At 37.4% G+C, this 19,779-nt stretch overlaps 2 protein-coding genes across 5 annotated transcripts; one reads left to right on the top strand and one right to left on the bottom strand.

Annotated features, from left to right (window-relative positions):
• Positions 1-727: 727 nt before the first annotated feature.
• On the top strand, positions 728-7,107 carry LOC143259591 (sialin). 2 transcript variants are annotated; one of them, XM_076522627.1, is made up of 9 exons: positions 728-981; positions 2,682-2,887; positions 3,112-3,333; positions 3,473-3,557; positions 3,769-3,935; positions 4,836-4,985; positions 5,063-5,195; positions 5,668-5,921; positions 6,538-7,107. In XM_076522627.1, the coding sequence occupies exons 1-9, from the start codon at positions 915-917 to the stop codon at positions 6,829-6,831; spliced, it is 1,578 nt and encodes a 525-aa protein (XP_076378742.1). In that variant the 5' UTR covers positions 728-914; the 3' UTR covers positions 6,832-7,107. The 2 variants fall into 2 exon arrangements, with proteins under 2 accessions (XP_076378742.1, XP_076378741.1); XM_076522626.1 differs by lacking the exon at positions 728-981 and adding an exon at positions 1,774-1,926.
• Positions 7,108-8,838: 1,731 nt separating this feature from the next.
• Positions 8,839-15,235, bottom strand: LOC143259590 (uncharacterized). 3 transcript variants are annotated; one of them, XM_076522624.1, is made up of 3 exons: positions 15,130-15,235; positions 13,988-14,191; positions 8,839-12,641 (listed from the first exon to the last, which is right to left on the bottom strand). In XM_076522624.1, the coding sequence occupies exons 1-3, from the start codon at positions 15,145-15,147 to the stop codon at positions 10,842-10,844; spliced, it is 2,022 nt and encodes a 673-aa protein (XP_076378739.1). In that variant the 5' UTR covers positions 15,148-15,235; the 3' UTR covers positions 8,839-10,841. The 3 variants fall into 3 exon arrangements, with proteins under 3 accessions (XP_076378739.1, XP_076378738.1, XP_076378740.1); XM_076522623.1 differs by having other exon boundaries at positions 8,839-12,776; XM_076522625.1 differs by lacking the exon at positions 15,130-15,235 and adding an exon at positions 14,722-15,107 and having other exon boundaries at positions 8,839-12,776.
• Positions 15,236-19,779: the final 4,544 nt, after the last annotated feature.

The raw sequence follows: 19,779 nt of genomic DNA on the forward strand, positions 1-19,779 counted from the left end.
TACTTATAAATTGAGGAGTAATTATTCTCGATGAAAATGAGTCCAAATACATCATTTGGACTATCTTTAATAATATCATAATTTTTTCATTACATTACGCATCGGTAAAAAATGATCGATTACACTCGAGGTTGGAATGGCGCTAATTTTACATCTTACGGAGAATATGATTCTTGTCGGCATTTATATTGCTTCTTCTAGCCAAAGCGGCAAGAATCATTTGCAGTTAATTTAGAAATGTAAATATAAAAATAAAATGTTTTAATGATTAGTCTGAACAATGAATTATTAAGACAAAACACGGGAAATTACACTTTCACGAGTTTATGTTAAAAAATTATACAGTAAATTACAAAATGTCCGAAAGGTTACATTACCCTTGTTATTCGAATTATCTAAACAAAACTATTCCAATAAATCACGATCATCGTGGAAGAATTGAAATAATTTGAGGGAACATAGAATACAAAGCAATAAATGCCACAGATGCCAATGGCAAAGCGAAACTAAGCACTACGTCGTAATTAGGTATATTTTGGAACCGCGACAACGTGGCGAAAGATACCAGAGCAATCGGAAAGAATCCTTATCACTTGTGAAATCTGTGATATCGTTTTGTAGCACGAGTGACAAAATATCGCGGGCAGACCTGAAACGGTGCTTCAAGGCTGACCCGGCATAGGTACTTATTGTATCAAGTCTCGTTAAGAGATGTCCATTCACTCGTACTGGCAGATGACCAGTATGGTTCGCGGTCTCATTGCGGTCACATATAACTCACAGCGGTCAGATTGGCCCTGTATCACGGTGCAGAGGTGCCAGTGAACAACCGGCAAAACACATCGCAAAATGTGTGCAACGTATTGGTTCTATGCAATGAAACGTCGATTCCTGTACTGCCAGGTTTGATTGCAATGGCAGCGCTCGTTCGTCTTAAACGAAGCAGTGTCCAGTTGAGACATGCGGCGCTAGAAATGAAAGGTAAGCTATTGTCTTGAAGTCATGATTCCGGTACACATCAGTATGAAACGCTCCAAATAAAAAATATTTATTTTGATTCGTTAGTTGCATACGAACGTTTCTTCGTTCGCTGTTACTTAAATATTATGGAAATATACTTAGCTAACTTTCATCTGATAACTATAGATATCTGTAACATAAAGATCTGCTGCATCAATTGGAAGAAATGCGAACCAAATATACAGATGTTTCTTCATTTAATCATTTTAAACGGTTGAAAATTATGCAAATGGCATTCTTAAGTTCTGTCGATCTTCCTGTTATTTATAAATTTTGCCTACTCTATTCTAATCTTGTTTACGCTAATTCATAAAATACGCAGTCCACTTGTAACAAATAAATAGGCATTTAAACAATTTCCTGTATACAACGATCAGATTAATGTAAAAAATGTTCTTGCCTTTTGTAAATAGCTTTCGTATCGCAGTTCCGCGAGTTATTTGACCCCTACTAGATTCGTTGCATAGAGTCACGTTGATATCTTAAGTAGATATTTTCTTTTGTATCGGTGTACAGTTATAAAAGAAAAGGTATTTACGAGTCAGAGATCGTTCGATTAGTTCAAATTGTGTGTTTATTTAAATGGATGCGTGATTAAAAATCGTTGCATCGTGTAAGAAGATTTTGCAGTGAAAATTGATGAAAAATCTTATCGTCTAGTCTGCTTTAAGTATCATTATTTGTATAACGTCTGAGAAAACCAAAGTCGAGGTCACCTGTGTTGTACGGGGTTCGAAAGAGATAATAGGCATAGAATCAAGCGAGAACACTGATAAGAGAGACATGCATTCGTTGGTTCTGCCTCTTTCGTGTTTCGTGAAATGGCAGACTTCGTTAAGAGAGGCAGCGTACAGCTAGTAAAACTCAAGAGTGAACAGATAAAACAAGCTGCGAAAGAAGTCCGAGGTGCGTTCTACTAATAAATATAATTAAAGTCTGTGTATTGTTTGCAAAATGAATTGTGTGCGTGTGCAATATTTTGCAACGAGCATTGTCAATGTTCCGTTCTACGAATCAAGAATTTGCGGTGAAAATATTTTATCTGAACTTGTTTAGGTAGCACGCTATTAACGTTACACACTTTTAATATTAATTAATATATTTATCACTTTTATATCTTGCAGGAAATAGCTGTTTCGTGTTTAATGTAGATTCTGCATTATGCTTGCCATTAATATCGATTGAATAGATTTTCGCGTAAACACCTTACCGTGTCATATCAAGAAGTAGCTTCGAAACACCATCTTTTAAAAACAATTCCAATAGAAGATAAGATATATTATCCAATACACACACAACATCCGTTCATAGTATAATTTTAGTTTATTATCGCTGATTACTATGAAACGGTATTGTAGCTCTAAATTAAATAAGTAGCCTTGTTCTATTATGTGCGCAGCTTATCAGGTATGTTCTATATGTAATTACGGACATTGTTTGTCGCTATTAATTCGTATCTTTTAACTAACTGTATCTCCTAATTAGGAGATACAGGATCGCATTAAACTGTTTAAACAAGAAAGAAACACGATGTTTACATTAAGGAATTGTTAAGAAATGCCTATCAATGTTACAAGTGCAATTACACGATTCGAAAATTTCTACGAGTTCAAAAACTTATTGAACTTAAAAATAATAATATATTTTTGTTTATCCCGTAGCCGCTGTGCGAGCGCGACACGTTGTTGCTTCGCTTGTTGCAGTCGGATTTGCATTATGCGGTGCGGTAGAAGTAAGCTCATCGGTCGCATTGCTTGCCAATCAAAAGGACAATCATGCTATCATCGACACGTCGTGGCATTGCGATATGCTGGTCAATGTTAGCAGCCGAAACCGAACGGAAGACTTTGAAGTCATACTATTGGAGGTATCTATGGGAAATCAAATCGAAATTAATATGTAAAAATATAAATCAATATTTACGTTACGATACACAGCATAATTATTATATTCGGAGGTACCTTTATTAGATTTAATAAAAGTAAATGGCAATTCAACTTGAAATTAGTGACGATCGAGAAATAAAATGATGCACAAGTATGTGCAACAATTGCGAAACAGTTGACGTAATTTTTTCGATGGTAATTTCAGTTACCACCAGAAGAACGCACGGAGTCCATAATGCGAGAAGCATTTTTGTGGGGTCAAGTCGCCGGACCAATTTTAGGGGGATGCTTGGTATGGGGAAGGTCAGGACCATCGATGGTGTTTTCACGCGCGGTCCTCAGTGCCTGTTTAGCCTCCTTGCTGGTACCAGCCGCGTGGAGAGGTCCGTCTCACGTAGCACTTCGTCTGTTTCAGGGATTATGTACAGTAAGAATTACACATGCTTATCATAAGATATATCTACGTTATTATACATATATAAATCTTGTCACATCGAAAATATTTCATTCTCATTCGGAAACTTCCGTTTAGAATTTAAGTAATGACTACGGTGTTTGCTTTATAGGGTGCAACGATGCCTGCTGCTCACATGCTTGCAATGACCTGGTTTAAGAGCACTCACAGAAGCTGGTACTTCAGTTGCTACGCTGGTATATTTTCAAAGTAATTTATAGAGCTTAGTGCACTTCTGACATTATTCCAATGTAAATGTAAAAGTTGAGGTTACTCTTCTTGACCTAAAAATCTAAGGGAGTTTTAATTCCGATTCTACGAACAACCAGGGAGTAGGGTATGATTTTCGATACTGTACGGTGTTATCATTGAAATAATCTGTGAATGGTATGTTATATTTTTTACTAGCTGTTAGTGTCGGGTACTGCCTAACTGGATGGTTAGGAACAGCTGTGGTTCGAAGTTTTGGCAGAGATTCTCTTTGCTATGGCCTCGTCATCATCGCATTATGTTGGTACTTCGCTTTCGGACGATTCGTTAAAGACACACCGAAATCATACCAGCACGACACAAACGTAAATACAATTAATTTAACAAAAATCCCATACGTTTTCTACAGGCTAAAAATTCTCCCGTTTTAGATAGGGCGATCTGTTCAATGAATGAACATTTCTTGTATTATGTGAAAAAGTAACGATCCCGTAAGTAACGATTATCCCTTGCACGTTAATGCTTTCTGACTAATATGAAAAAGCATAATAGGAGAAATATCTACTTTTCATACTATTTTCATTATAAATTTTTCATAAATATTTTATTAAATATTCAATATTCAATATTTAATTTTAATATTCAATAAATATTTCATTAAACTATGAGACTCCGTATCACATACAGATTACACATTGAAAGGGTTAAAAATTATGCGATAGTTTTATTGTACATCTACGGATATACAGATGTCATTTTATGAATCGATTTGATTAAGTGTTCATTTATTGGTCGTGCGACGTATTTTTCATAAAATCTTAAATTACAATTTTAACTCTCGGATGACGAATGGTTTTCGATAGTCGCGGGAAATGAATACGGGTTTATTCTTAACTCATAATAAAATATGTGTTGTTCAGCGTACAAGGGTCAATGAAAGCTAGAACTATTTAAAAATAATTGTGTCCAGGGATGTATGAACTTAGTAGTAAAACAACACGCTTACGATAATATTTTTCAAGGAATTAAATAACGATCATTTTAATAAACATGCAGCTTACGTAGGTGTTCATTCACTGAGCTGGTCACCTTACCGTAAAAAATTTCATTTCTTTCTGCTTGCGTTGTTATATGTATTTCTTTAAACTATGCAATTAACTTAGACTGTCAAGTCAAAAATGAGTGACGTATGGAATTTAAATCTGTCGATGAGAATTCGAAAATTCAATCTTCGAATTTTTACATAAAATTAAATAATGAAACAGGCTGCCGTTATTCCATGGGGAAAGTTGCTGCGTTCAGTACCTGTCTGGGCGTCTGCAGTGGCAACCATGGGTAATCAATGGGGCGATGCAACCCTTGCTCTTGGTATGACGAAATACCTAAAACTTATCTACGGATTTTCAACAGCTAATGTAAGTAACTTATTAATGGTCTCAATTTCGAAAAATACGTGGTAGAATAAGAATTTTTATATTTTTAATATCTTCAGGATTCCGTTTTGACGACGTTACCCCATATTGGTCATTTTATGGCTGCATTAACATGCGGTCTTCTTGTAGACCATGTTCGCGAGTCTAAAATTGTTTCTACGACTACAGCGAGAAAGTTAGTCGTTTACACAGGTGTGTATTTGAATTGTCAATTTTTATCTATTTCAATTCAGCCGCTTCGTAGCTTTCCCAATTTTGATCATAACAAATGGTCAATAAATAAATTTTATTTTCACTTTCGTTCGAGTTTCAGTTAAGAAAAGTTGGATAAAGTAAACATTTGTTATAAATAGAATATATGGTTCTATTTTCAGTTGACTAATAATATACAAGTAAGCTTTTTAAAAGGTTGAGTGTCGCGTCGATCGCATATGGGTGTCACAAACTTTTGGACTATTTTTAACAATTTTTTTTATTGAAATATATTCGAATAAATTGAATTTTACTAGGAAGTTTAGGGTGCAAAAGAGTTAATTTTCTAATTTCAGTTTCATTAATCAAATTAAGTACTTAGATTTTTTGGAAATTTCTGCGATTAATTCTCAGCGCTTAACGTGTTAACTGTTTACTATCAATTGGCTAATGACTCTTAAATCATTGCTAGCTCACTTTATCCCGGCGGCTCTACTTTTTGTTGCTGGTTACGCTGGTTGTCAAGCATTGGGGGCAGCATGGTTGGGCATAGCAGCTCTCCTGGTTTCTGGAACAGCGCCTGCCGGTGCACTAGCTGCAATAGCGGACCTTGCACCTGTAGAGTCACCAGCCTGTGCAGCGGCGGCATGTGCATTGTGCTCAACGCTTGGGGCAGCCGGGTTGTTAGCTGCGAATTACTTTGTTACACAGGCACTTCACGGTTCTGTAAGTTAATCTGTCAACCCTAATCCGCTTTCTTGTGTCATCTTGGCACACTTTCCTCCTACATAGTGGTCATCGCGATAAACGTAAAATGACTGTAATCAAGATCAAGGTACACGTAGCGCATAGTATTTCATCTAGTACAGCATATATTGCATGTTCCTTGATTGTGCGTGTGTGTGAACAACGCAGAAATTAAATTAAATTTTTATATCTTCGACTAAAAATACTTTGGATTAAATTTTCCAGTAATATTTGTAAGACTGTCATTTAGTATTTGACAGAGTATTTTGTTTCGTCCAGAATTTCACGTTCGTGTTCAAACAGCTGTCATTTTTAAAAACACTAATTTTTGCAAACTTGTTTAGCTTTTCTTATTGAGTGTATTTGTAAAATTAATATACATAATTTGTTTGATACAAAATCTAAATAGCGTTTTGACGAGATGGCTTCCAAAAGATGGCTACCATGTCTTATTTTTAGATGTTTGGTTAACAATTTTGAGGATATTTCTTAAGTAACATATGATACGATGTACTATGATTTTTCAATGATGGATAATGTTCCTTATTTTTCAACCGTTGGAAGGCGTGTAAGTCTTTAATAAATGAATTTTTAGATCGCAGGTTCGTGGCGACTGGTTTTTGGCGTTGCTTCTGTCGTTTTATTAACCACTGCTGCAGTCTTCTTGGCACTTGGCAAAGGCACTCCGCAGCCATGGATTCCTTCTGTCGCTCGACCGCGGAGCCACGACGCAATTTACGAACAAGAATCCTCAGAACTCGATTATGAGGACGTAGGTGTGCAGACGGAGCCGTTTGGTCCTTACCCGATGGAAGACGACGTCGAGAGCGTGAAAAACGTACCTCGTTCTTCCTCGGTCCACTCGAAAATCTCGTTGACGTCTAATTAAGTTCATACTTATTCTTGAGAAATTCTTTAATTTATCAAGTAGGTGTAATCAAACACTTCACTGTGGAAAGATATTGCTGAGAGAATGGCACGGTCGGAAATTGCACAAAGTATTTAATTAAAACGTTCTTTGTATGTATTTTCTTTTTTAATTACATTGATAGGTACTTTTCCGCGCAGATGGCACAAGTATTTGTTACAATCGTATACTAGGAAAACTGATTAATACGTAACTGGATAAGTAAGAATAAACGTAACATTAACTTATTGGTATAAATCGTATCTACTTTCTCTTATAACCATAATCCTCTTTTTAATGTTCAAAGAAGTACTAACTATTGGGATAGTTTGAATTTACACTTTGTGGCCCTTAATTAAGAATTCTTGTTCCGATATTATGTACAGAATATACATATTAATATATCAGCAAAATGTGTGGAAGAGCCAATGTAATATAACGTCATTACTTTGAGTGAATCCTTAAAAATATTTAATTGTTCTTCAACCATTAAAATTTTGTTTAAGAAATTATAGATTACACGAACGTTTCTGCTCTATTGATGAGAAAATCCAAAAGTGTATTTTTACATCAAAAAAGTATTGAACATTAGAACATAATGCAGATAAAACGAAGAATCACTTTTGCAATATAATAAAGGTATAATACTTTCCTGCATTCGTATGAACTAGGGAACGAGGTTCTTATCAAGACCGCGAATCTGCTTTCTTCCGCTGTCTTTCCTTCGCATAGTGCTGTGCGACTTGTATATTCTGCGAGACAATGAACCCCTGTCTTTTGCGACGACTTTCCATCACCGACGAGGAAAGTCGACGAATATAACGACTGTTCTAATTAGACAAGCTACTCCTATATTGCACAGTCGAAGTGTACACCATTGGCGCGTTTGTCGTATACCGGAAGTCACGGCTTGCAAAACGTACAAACAACGTCTGGTTGGCAAATACTTCTATCTACTAATAAGAACCATTCACGTGTACATCCGGCTGTTGGCGAAAAATTGAAAGGTTGCTTGTCCTGAAATAATATTCTTTCGTCCGGTACGACTTCTACTTTCAAACAGAACACATTATTCAGCGCCTTTGAAGCTGAAACTTCGATTTACGCTATGACTAAACTGCACAATTTGTTCATTAATACTCGCAATGTTTATGTCAATAGAGACAACTGCAGAATAAAATTGGCACTGCTGCGTTTGTTTAAAAGTCAATGAAACATTCGGACGAATTTTTCAAACAATTTCACTTCAACTTTAAGCTATAAATGCGTGAAATTAACAAAACAACAAAATGCACTTTTCAATTATCTTTGTATTTCTAGGTTCTCAAAGTTTTCTGTAAATGTGTAAAAATTTATAATTTAATAGTAATAGCGGTGATTACTTTAATAAAGAATCACGCACGATAATAATAGCATGAAACATTTTTACTTACCTTCTGAAAGCAAGATGATGCGTAAAACCAATTCGAATGACTATAAATAGACTGTGGAATTTAAGCATTTATAACAAAATTACGTAGGTGAAATTTAATTTAAGGAAATTAATAAAATGAAAATAGAACTTTCTGTCCGGTTCCTATTTCTTGCAATTTGATTTGATATAAAAAAGCAACCTAATTATGAGTGGTTTTATCATTCACTTTGAAACCTGAAACGTTTACGTTACTTGTCGATAATTGTTTTTCGCACAGGTACAACGGCCGAACTTTCTCAAGTAGATGCTGTCTCTATCCGGAGATTTGGCAAGAGGTAGCTAAGTGCTGAATACGTGGAAACCACGCTGAAAATCCCATGATCTACACCCTCGAAGTGGCAGCCGTCGCCAAGCTGCAGCACCTAACAAACACAAGGCGCCTAACAAGTGCGTAATATCCGACTGCGAAGTGTGGCAACCTGCGATGCTAATTACTCGCGGTAGATATGTTATTATTCTTTCTCAGCAAACTGGCTCTCAGAGGCTTACGAAATGAATTCTCACACCACGCTGTCTACCATCGATCTCGCTTTATTTCGATACATATGTTACACTAGTTTGTATGAAGTTCTATTTACAATGAAACAGAGGCTAGAGGACGACATTGTGACTTGGCTAGATCCATTCAATGCTATCGTCGAAGCTTTTGGATTTGTTAGGTACTTTACGTTTTCTCCATTTCTAATAATCTCAATTTTTTCATCGTGTCAGTTAATTTTCTTTATTCAGTCGATGTAACAGATGTTGTATCATCCAGTTAAGGTGCAATTTACTTTGACGGTCCCAAAAAATCGAATTTTTTACATTTCTCAACACCGCGAGTCCTAAAGTGGATACTTTTGCTATTTATAAATCTTTACATTTGTTAGCTATGACAACTAAAATGTGTATACCGATTCGAGTCATTTCAAACAACATAAAACAATAGAACTGCGTTTATATGAACCTGTCGGGAGACAAATTGATTCACATAATTAAGTGGTTCGTGTAACGGTAGTACACCTGTCTTCCACCGCTGAGTACGATTTTTCATTTAATAAAACTTGCTAAAGTTTAGTCCATATGAATAGAGTTTGTATAAACCGAGTTTCATTGTAATGTGTGAATTTCCAATGACAACTCCAATAGAATTATTACTTGTGTACAGAAAATTCTGCAGATTCATTGCTACGCTGCGGATTTTTATGCAAAATAAAATTTGTCTGCATTAATAGCTATTTTTGTTTGTAACAATTTCAACGTGTTCAAAATAATACAATAGTATTTCACAATTTTTAGAATGATTTGACTACACATTCTTGCCATAAATGCATAAAGCAGTCAAAATAAGGGGGGGGGGGGGGGATCAAATCGTTTGAACGAAAATGATCGACGATAATATTAAATGCATAACGCCACTTTGATACTAAGCTAATGTACCTTTTTTCAGTGCTCTACTGGTAACTCTATCGATCATCTTTGGAAAGTCTACACTATAAAGTAACGTGACGCGGTCTAACGCAGTTATTTATATGCAAGAACAACGCACGGCGTCGCGTGCACTCGCTTGACCATATATTCATACGTTTAATTGCTCTCGCGTTGGAACGACTCAAAGGTAGCGACGATCTGTCTTGAAAGTAAAAAGCTGGCGTTGCGAGATACTGAAAGTTGTCGTGCGGAAAATCGTTGCTCGAGTACAGAGGACATTTCCCTTTCGGAGAAGGCGATACGTTTCGCTGACGATACCAGCGGATTTCGCGAAAACTGTGTCGCCGCGATTGTCTTCAATCAACTTTGTATTTCCTTTCTTCCCACGATATTCCGTGCGATGTTTCCCACTGAGTGGAAACGACGGTCTCTGGTTTGTACTATAGTAGTCGTCCTAACGAGCTGTTCATCAACGTTTAAATTGTCTCCATCGATCATTTCTTCTCGAAAAGAAGAATTGAAGAGATATCGTCCTAATGTGAAAATAATCTCAATGCGAAAATATTACGTAATAGGTACATCGTTCGAGCGTCCTCTTAATTCATCTATACGCTGTACCGATGAATTTAGAAAATGTGCAGACTGAAATTCCCTCGGCGTGAGTTCCGTTTCTACATACCATACGTATAATGCTTGATATACAGCATGCGGCTTATCATTTTCTTATAGATAATAGACCGGCGAGTACACAATAAATAAGATGCTTGAAAATCATTCGTTAAAGATCTATAAACGTGAAATGCTTTCTCATTTAGTTTAATAATGTCGATACGCGCGCTACGACACTCTACGTAATACCTACTTTCTCTGTGGAGCAGTTTAACTGACACCGTCTCTTCGTGGAACAATTATATAGCAGACAACGCGTGATTTGTATGATTCTATAACTAGACATCCTGTACTATACTTTTATTATGCCTTCCCTTCTCTATAAAGCCGAAATATAAATATAGTGGTCTCCAGTTACTTCATCGAACACCGTGACGCGAACGGAATGTACTTTCATCAATTTCAAGAAAAAGATAACAAAAGCACCAAAGCCTGACCGTTACATCTTCTTCTTCAAGTCATCCTTCTCTTCGTCGTCGCTGGTGATGATTTGCACGCTCCTGACCGGCCCGGTCTTCCTGTATCTGGATGCTGGCGTTGTCGTGGTCATCATTTGAGTGGTCATCATGGGAGTGCGCTCGGCGTTGATGGCCAGCTGCAGCATCCTCAGCAGCAGAGCCTCTCTGATGGGAGCCGGCAGGATCTCGTCCCCGTCGTCGGTGACCTCCTGCGTGTAGAACTTCTGTCTGTAAACTCGCTTCGCGTACCTGCCGTCGTTGTATTCCTCGTATTGTTGCGGTTGATAGACAGGGGCCAACGCTCTGGCGTAAACAGGTCGACGAACTGGCACCCGGTCGCCATACTGAACAGCCAGCTGTTGATCGTAGCCGATGTCGGGTCTCGGGGCTGGTGCTTGATAGCCTGGTTGGTAGGACGGATACGGTTGCTGATCGTACAGTGCGTCTTCTAGGTAAGTCTTCGGATAAGACAAAGCCTGGACGCCGTATTGGCTGACCAGCAGCCTTCTCAGCAGCATCTGGAAGTCGCGACGACTGAGAGGAGGAGCAATTGGATTTGGTGGCTCAGGGGGTAAAGCGATGGTGCTGCCTCTGTACGGGTACTCGGGGGTCGACGGGTACTCTCTGTCATCCATCGTTGGTGTCACCGCCTGTGGCACTGGTCTTAGAACTGGTCTAGATCTCTGGTCCGGTTCTGGATAGATCATTGGCCGCGGGAACGGTCTAGGTCGTATGTACCCCGGTGTGACCGCGACTCTTGGGTCCTCCTCCTGTTCAGGTAGAGGATTCTCCGTCAGGTAATGTATGTTCGCGTCCGTAGTAGTTGAGTAGATTGGCTGCTGGCCTGGCAAAGGACGCAACAGTACTCTATTGATCGGGACTGGCCTGTAAGCCGGATCCTCGTCGATGTTAGGCTGAGTCGGCAGAAGGATCCGGCCTCCTGGCAGCTCCCGCAGAAACTGGTCCGGCTGTTGTCTGACGAATACAGGCTCCGTGCTCTGTCGGATGAAGTCTCTGTTCTCGGGTACCCGGGACACCGGGACTCGAGCCTCGTCTCGGGTTGGCTTCGCTTCTGCCTCGTAAGCTCGCGAGCTATCGTATTTCACGTTCTCGAATCTCGCAGGTCCAAGGTTCTCTCTGTTGACGTACACCTTTGGTCTCTCGATGCGATTAGGCGAGACGCGTTGAAGAACCCTCGGCGGCGTGGTCGTGGTGAATAGAGGACGCGTCGTGGACAAGGAGCCACCGTACACATCGGAATGATCGTCGCTGCTGGTCTCCACGATAGGATTTGACTTGGTAGTGTCCTCGTGCAGTTGCCTTCTCAACGTGTTTCCGGTTGTCACCTTGGCCTCGTCGTCCTTCTCCACAAAGTCCTCCGAAATCGGACGAAGAGTCTGCTCGATCGGTCGTTTGGCAAATATGATCCGCCTGTAGGTGGAAGTCTTGTCTTCCGTGCTCGGCCGATTGATCTGCGAGTCTTCGTCCTCCGTACCCTCCTCTTCGATCACCAAAGGTCTTTGCTGGCCGTTGATCACGAAACGCGGTCTACTTTTGCCGGTTCCCTTCAAGTAGTGACCGAATATCGACTTCGGCGGCTCGGTTGTAGTGGTGGTCGTCGTCGTGGTCGATGTGGTCGATGCTTTTCTGTTTCGCGGTATCGATTGTACCACCGATGATTTCGTGGTCGGTTCGGTGGACGATGAATAGACGATGGTTGGCTTCTTAGTCGTAGTTGTGCGATTTACACGCGGAATGCTCTGCACGACGGACACGTGTTCCTGCAATGGCGACACGGTGGTTGCTTTAAACCCTGTCCCGTTAGAGGAGGAGTACGACACCCTTTTTATTTCGCCGTCCGCGTCGACGAAACCGAACGTACCCTTGATGTTGCCTAGAACGTCGCGACTCTCGACCTGACAATCATTTTCTACGTTCAGACACAGTTCGCACATCTTCCTTTACTATACTACAGTTTCTTTGTCTTACACAAAATTACTTTAACCTCTTAGCTGTGAGGACCAATTTTTAAGCTTCGTTACACGTTTTAGCAATCGCATTCTATGCAGTTATAGTAATGTATGCAGTTTCTTCCAGCAAGTTCTTCCATAATTATTTTTAAATGTGTCAATTTTACAGATAGGTGTCATGAAAGCTTTTAATGAAGTAGTAAGATCAGTGAACTTGTTGTAATTCTAAAAATTAACGTTTCTCCATGACATCGGTCACGGCTAAAGGGTTAAAACATGCATCGAATCGAGGTTCGCAAGCTTCTTTAGTTATTTTCCTGCGATAAAGCATTTGATATTTTAATTCTTGTTTAATTTGTAAAACGTGTTGTTATATTAATGTATAATTTATCGATTGAATGTTTGAAGATTGTAACGGACCTATAATTTAAATGTTCTTTGTCATGTAATATAATTGTACATTGTTTTAGTCCCAATTGACATATTAAAACATTGTCAAATGATCGGTCAAATAGTAAAGCAGAAACTATGCTTTCTACGTGAGAGTGAATTATACAATGCATACAATAAAGTGCAAACAAATATGTTAGTAACACTAGTCTGTGCAATGTTAATGTAGCACTCGGTAATATTCTATCTTCTGAATGTTTAAAAGATTATATGGTACTATAAAAATAACACGTTGAGTGTACCCAGTAACAACGACAGCTAACATAATGCGTCATAATCCTCAATCGATAGATTACGGATATAATGCATTTATGATAAAAATGAATAGAGTTCATTTATTACAAAACTGTGACGAGAATTAGCAGGATTTAAATATGTTATCGCACGATCACCAAGTTGCTAAACTTATTTTAAAAAAATTAATTCTTATTCAGTCTCTGTTTTTCTCGCGCGATACAATTAACGACGCTCGATGAAGCAAAATGTTCTTTGTGTTTCAGAAATTGTGTTTTATAAGGAATCAGAGTCGTTAGAATAGTCATGGGAGCCAGTGTACCCGATTTATTTGTCATTGTTCGCAAAGTGCTTGATTCTACGTTTAGAGGAGGTTACGTATAATATGAGTCGTTCGTAAGACTATTAAGTAATGGGCGCACGCCCATTTCATGCCTTTTGCATGAAACGGTGCAGCAGCCGCAAGCTGTTACCTTGAAAGATCCATCACCAGCCTCGTAACCGTACGTGTAAGAGCCGTCTTCATTCACTTTTCTGATCTGTTTCAAGATCGCTACCTGCTGGTCGTGATGTGTCTCAGATGTTTGCTGATCCGTGACGTTTGAGCAACCAGCAGTTGCCAGACAGAAAATTGCCATTAACCATGTCGTCATCTTCAGAGTTGGTGGTGATACTATCTACAGGCAAATTACACAAAATCTGAATAAACGAGCCACCCCATTTGTCTCTCGACAATTACATTTTCTATTAAACGTTTCGCTTTTTACTAATGCAACATAGAAAGTGTTTTAAGCCTGAAACTGAATTTTTCACTGATCCAAAAAGTTTTTCCTTGCTCTTGCTCGATCAGAATGAAAGAGATACTGAATTAGTGGAGAAATTTAATTAATACATTCATTGAGACATGAATTACGAAAATTGATAAACTGTATCAGAATTACTTCTATCATCAACATTACAACCCGCCTCAGTATCTTCTTCGAATTAATTTGTTTCTCATTAATGAAACACGTAACGTGATCTTGCAATTTGTCAGAAAAATTCTAACTTGCTTGTTCTAGCTTGTTCTAAAAATTCTAACTTGTTATTAGCGGTTTGCAGATTTTTACGCAGGTGTTCAAACACAATTGTTTGATATATATGTATATATATATATATATATATATATATATATATATATACATTTGCAGTTTAACGTTAAAAATACCTTGAAAATTCTAATTTGCCTAAAAGTCCGCTAATAAATATAGATTACGAACAGTATTTCTGTCTACCTAGTTCACGATAGACTAACAAAATTTAAATAGCAGCAAGAATAATAACGAGTTAGACACTTCGAACCACTTTGCACTAGATTTTACATAATTTTCCTCAAACGTGTGGCATCGACACTAGTGATCGATCAAGAACACTGTCACGAACCGACGATGCACTGATAAAATCACCGTCCCCGTGAACGCACTGCGTACTGAGCCAGTCCTGCGTGGTTTGCTTTGCAATTGAAAGTTATTGTTCGAGGATCGGGCCACGGAATGATTCATTAGAGAGATTTTCGATCGCACGGCGTACACGTTGGTGAACTGGTCGAATTGTAGGAGCTGGGAAGAATAAGTACCTTGTAACTGGAAACCATGTTACCGCGGATGCGGTGAACGTTCTTAACATCGCGTGGGGTGCTGCTCGCCGTTATATATAGAGTGACACTGTAGACAACCACCACCCTTTCCACCATGTCCTGCGAACACACTCCTGCCACACATTCAACCGTGATGGCCCCTAAACGTTCATTATGGAAAGGTATAATGGACGGCAAGAAAGTTCCTCAGTCTGCGGAAATGGAAACTACGTGTAGATCTTGGTGTTTCTCGAACTAGTTTTTACATGAACATTGGGTTATTGTAGCAGAGTTCTGTCATACAGTTCGACATATATCTATGTTAATTGTTCATAATCTATTGTACATAATCTATTGTACATAATCTATAATTCTATGTAATTATGACAGAAATGACTAGATGACACGCATACTAGTAAAAAGATTAAAAGACTGCATGAGCACTGTTATATTATTTTCAATCCACTAGACTTATTAAGAACGGTAACTAGCTCGTATCTTGCTTTGGTCTGTTGAAAGTGATGTAGACAATTTTTGGTTTGAATCCATTTGGTTTGCAAACCAAAGTTTTGGTAAAAGTATTTTAGGCAAAATTAAAGTTTTCTGTATTAATTGTGCGAAACAGGAGTTCATTAAAAATGTGATCAATAAAATGAAAATGGCGAAAAAACTATTCTGACACTCTTTTGACGTCTTCGCTGCACTGTATTTCATTTAATTTGATAATGCTTTATTATCTATCCATTCTAGTGTATAAAGCTTCCGTCAAAATCTTGTATGTGTAGCTACAAGTAAATGTTTTACTCAAAATAAAATGTAAGTAACGCGTTGTTGTTCTTACAATTCCAGTATTTCCTCATTACATTTTAGTGACTTGCTTTAACATTTTGTCATTTTTGACGTAAACTATTCAAGTCCATTTAATAATTTGTTCACGACAAACGCCACGCTATTTGTAATGGAAATCATTATAATCAGTTCTTTTTTTTTTTAATTCTCCAGATCTAAGGAAATTCTACAAACTTTATGAATTGCCATGAACCGAACGGAAAGAAGCGAAGAGAGTAAAGATCACTTTACTCGTCCCGAAGTACAGTACCGAATGCACAACAAGAAAAAGGAAACTCTTACCGTGTGAATTTCACGCACAATAAGAGAAAAGATGCAGGAAGAATTAGCGGTTCTTTGAATTTTGCGCGTTGTACACCGAATGAAAATGATTAAAGGACATGTTAAAAGTTGCTTAGCAGCCGTGGATCACGATGAAAGTGTACGCAAAACGGTCGACACGAGAAAGAACGGAAGTCTCCTTGGCAGAGATGAAGAGGAAGTAGCGACGACAGAATGGAACACGAAGTTTTGGACTTGCGGGGACACAAGTGAAAGCCACGTGGGAGTTCGCGGCCAGGTAAGAACAGTAGTAGACTGTAAAATCTGTAACAATAGTTCCCATAGTGTGCAACACTCTTATTGTGGTATTCGTTCTATTCTAGACACTCCCACAGGACAATTATTACATCATGCAATTTCCTCGGAGTTTCGTACATGGTTTTTTGATTCCACCTCGATATGCCTTCTGTTGGACCTATCGGTTGTATATCTTTCGCAGCATACCACGTTCTTGCGTTTCTCGCAAATAGTCGTTGGCAATAGTCGCGTGGTGTTTTTCTTCGGCGATTCCGACACGTTACTTATAATTTTAAGGTAGGCGTATTGCTCAACTAAGCAGTTACAACTAGACAGATGATCGTTGCTCTAGTTTACGAAAATCATTAGGTTTTAACGCATGTATGCATATACTTGTACGGTATTTTTCATATATTTAAAGCGGACAAGTGATGCAACGTGTCGAAACAAATGTTCTATTATCTATTTAATCGTATTTTATATTTTCCTTTCTTTTTTATCACATTCAATTTTGCTTGAAAAAGTAAAGGAGGAGCAATTTACTCGAATAGATAGTAGATACTGTACTCGAATCACGGGGCCCGAAGATGTTGTTCGTTGTGCAATTTAATCGGTTAGGATAATGACAGTGTGTTTGTATCAAACGTCGAAAGTGAGATGTGTATATTTAAGGACGTGCAGCGTTGAAGCCGACTTTCCGGAAGAAGTTAGTGTGCACGGTGTTAATTGTAACGCAACTACAGACCGAACATTATCACGTGTGTGTACAGTTGGCACGCCTACATCATTATCCGTGGAACGAATTGCATTCTTCCTCTGGGAGAGTTAAACAATCCTATTTCATTTTCAACGTTTCGAAATCCCGAAAAAGTTCTCTAAATTACACGATCTCCTAATGTTCCAGCGGCATTGCCGAAATTAGTCGATTTTATATACTTCACGCATGACATAAGCTTGCAAAAGTATTTGGTACCCGTTTTTATATAGGTCAATGAAATATCTGTCTTTATAGATATCTCAAAAACTATTATATTAAACGCATCGCGCGAATTAACATCGAAACAATCGGAGGAGATATATTCATATTACTTTTTCGTATCATAAAACTAATTCCAATAGAATGTGTATTTTTTCAAATATTACAAACACGAGAATTATATATATTTGTATTTGTGTAACTTTATAAGGAAGAATTTAGTAATATGTAGTCCATATTAATTTGATCACTTTACGAGGAACAAGTGACAAATACAATTTCACAGCAACTCCATTTATGCTGCACAAAGTGTTTCCCACACTAGATGCATATTTTATCATTTCTAATGAATTATCGAACGTTTAATGACTCATTGATGGCATGGAACGCCTTGACTGTACCACCGTTCAAACGTCATTGAATCCACGCTACTGACCGGTGTGGGTCGGTGTAAACTGTAAACGATAATTCAGTCCACGGAGGCAACTCAAGGTGAACGAAATCATGCACTTATTTTATACTTATGTATTTTAATATCAGCTATTTGTATTTTCAAACAAAACAATGGTTCACCAATTTCAAAATATCTCTTAATGTTAAATATGTTTTGCAATATTCTTAATTTAAAGTTTTCTTACTTTAAATAAACCATTGAATATTTACTAAATGAGTAAGATTGCAAAAATCTGAAATTAATCATTTCTTTTAAGTTTAATTTTCGATTTTTGCTACCTTACTCATTTAGTAAATTCAAAGGTTACCTCATTTCTTTTAAGTGAATATTTGCAAACTAATCTTTTACGCAAAGTCAAAATAAAGAAGTGAGCAACATTACATGACCGACCCAAGAATTCTGTATATTACGTGTATAATTATTCATTGTCTTATTTTAGAAGGTTGCGTAATTGAGTGTTCTCTACTCATTGTCATTGTAATGTATCAATTATTTCATTTGCTAGTTTTGAATCGTTGTAGCAAATCACGTTAGAATGTCACTCGCTTGCATCGACTCCTTTGCGTGTACATAATCAATGTCTCATCGGACTTATTCTTACGGATGGCATTAGCAACAGTGAATTATGTCAGCACGCGTTACATACGTTTGTCACATAGTTAAAGTGGAAATGAACGTCGTTGTTTTAAGCTTTAACTGAACAGCAGGATGTTGCATAGAACATCATGCATTCTCACAAGTTCATCCTGTATCGCGTGACTGAGTTTGATAGGGAATCATCGTTAATTAACTCTCTTAGAAATTTATAATTGGGCATACCCACAGAGTAGTGTTTGTCTGAAAGAAGTTCTACTTAAAACAATTATAAATACTTATCTTTACAAAATTTTCGAAAATGTTTTGTGTAAGTATAACAAATCGGAAAGTTGAAATTTATTTCAAGACGGCTCAATTCATATGGACATTCGTGTAAAAGAAGTTGAAACAAAGAATAATGTATATTTTGTTTGATGTTCCGTTTTTTGAATTTAAAAATTTTTTAATTCGGCGAATATGCGTGCCAATGAATAGAAATCGATTGGCGAGTTTGTTCATGAACAAACGATTTTACTTGAAGAGTAGGAGACGTAAAGACACGTTTTCAAATTCGACTCCCTCAAAAACGAGGGGCCAATCATAAATTGTTCATTTCTATTTTAATCTGGATTAAGTTATAATTAGAAGTTAGTTATCTAAAGAATTTAAGGACACTGATTGATTATTTTTTACTCACAAAAATAATTGAAAGAGAAAGTACATGTTTATGAAGTTCTTGTTTTTTCAATTAATGCAAACAATTTCTATTTGGCATAAGAGTTCACAGTCTAGTTACAATGTTATATTCTTCAAAATAATACAAAAAGAAAATCTTTTGTAAGACACGTAAAACTTGCAAATTATGTTGGTTACCTTACACATGTACATATTAAATATTTCATTAAATTATCTATTAGAATGATACAATATCCGTAGACGATATTGAAAATAAATTATGAAAATTCTGTGTAATAATTTAGAAATATAAAGATTATAAATAGAATATGATAGTAACAATATTTTTAACACCATCTTTTGTATGAAGATTATTCAAAAGTATATGTGTGTATTGGCGACCGGTATCATGATAGACTGCTAGGCAAAGATAAATTAAATACGATGTATACATATATTTATCCCACCTAAAATAATATTTAAAACTAAAATAAACACTGGAAACATGAATTAAAAAGTTTATATATTCGACATGTTTTTCTTAGTGAAAGAATTGTATAAG

Source organism: Megalopta genalis, chromosome 6 (genome assembly GCF_051020955.1).
Source record: "Megalopta genalis isolate 19385.01 chromosome 6, iyMegGena1_principal, whole genome shotgun sequence".
NCBI classification, from domain to species: Eukaryota; Metazoa; Arthropoda; class Insecta; order Hymenoptera; family Halictidae; genus Megalopta; species Megalopta genalis.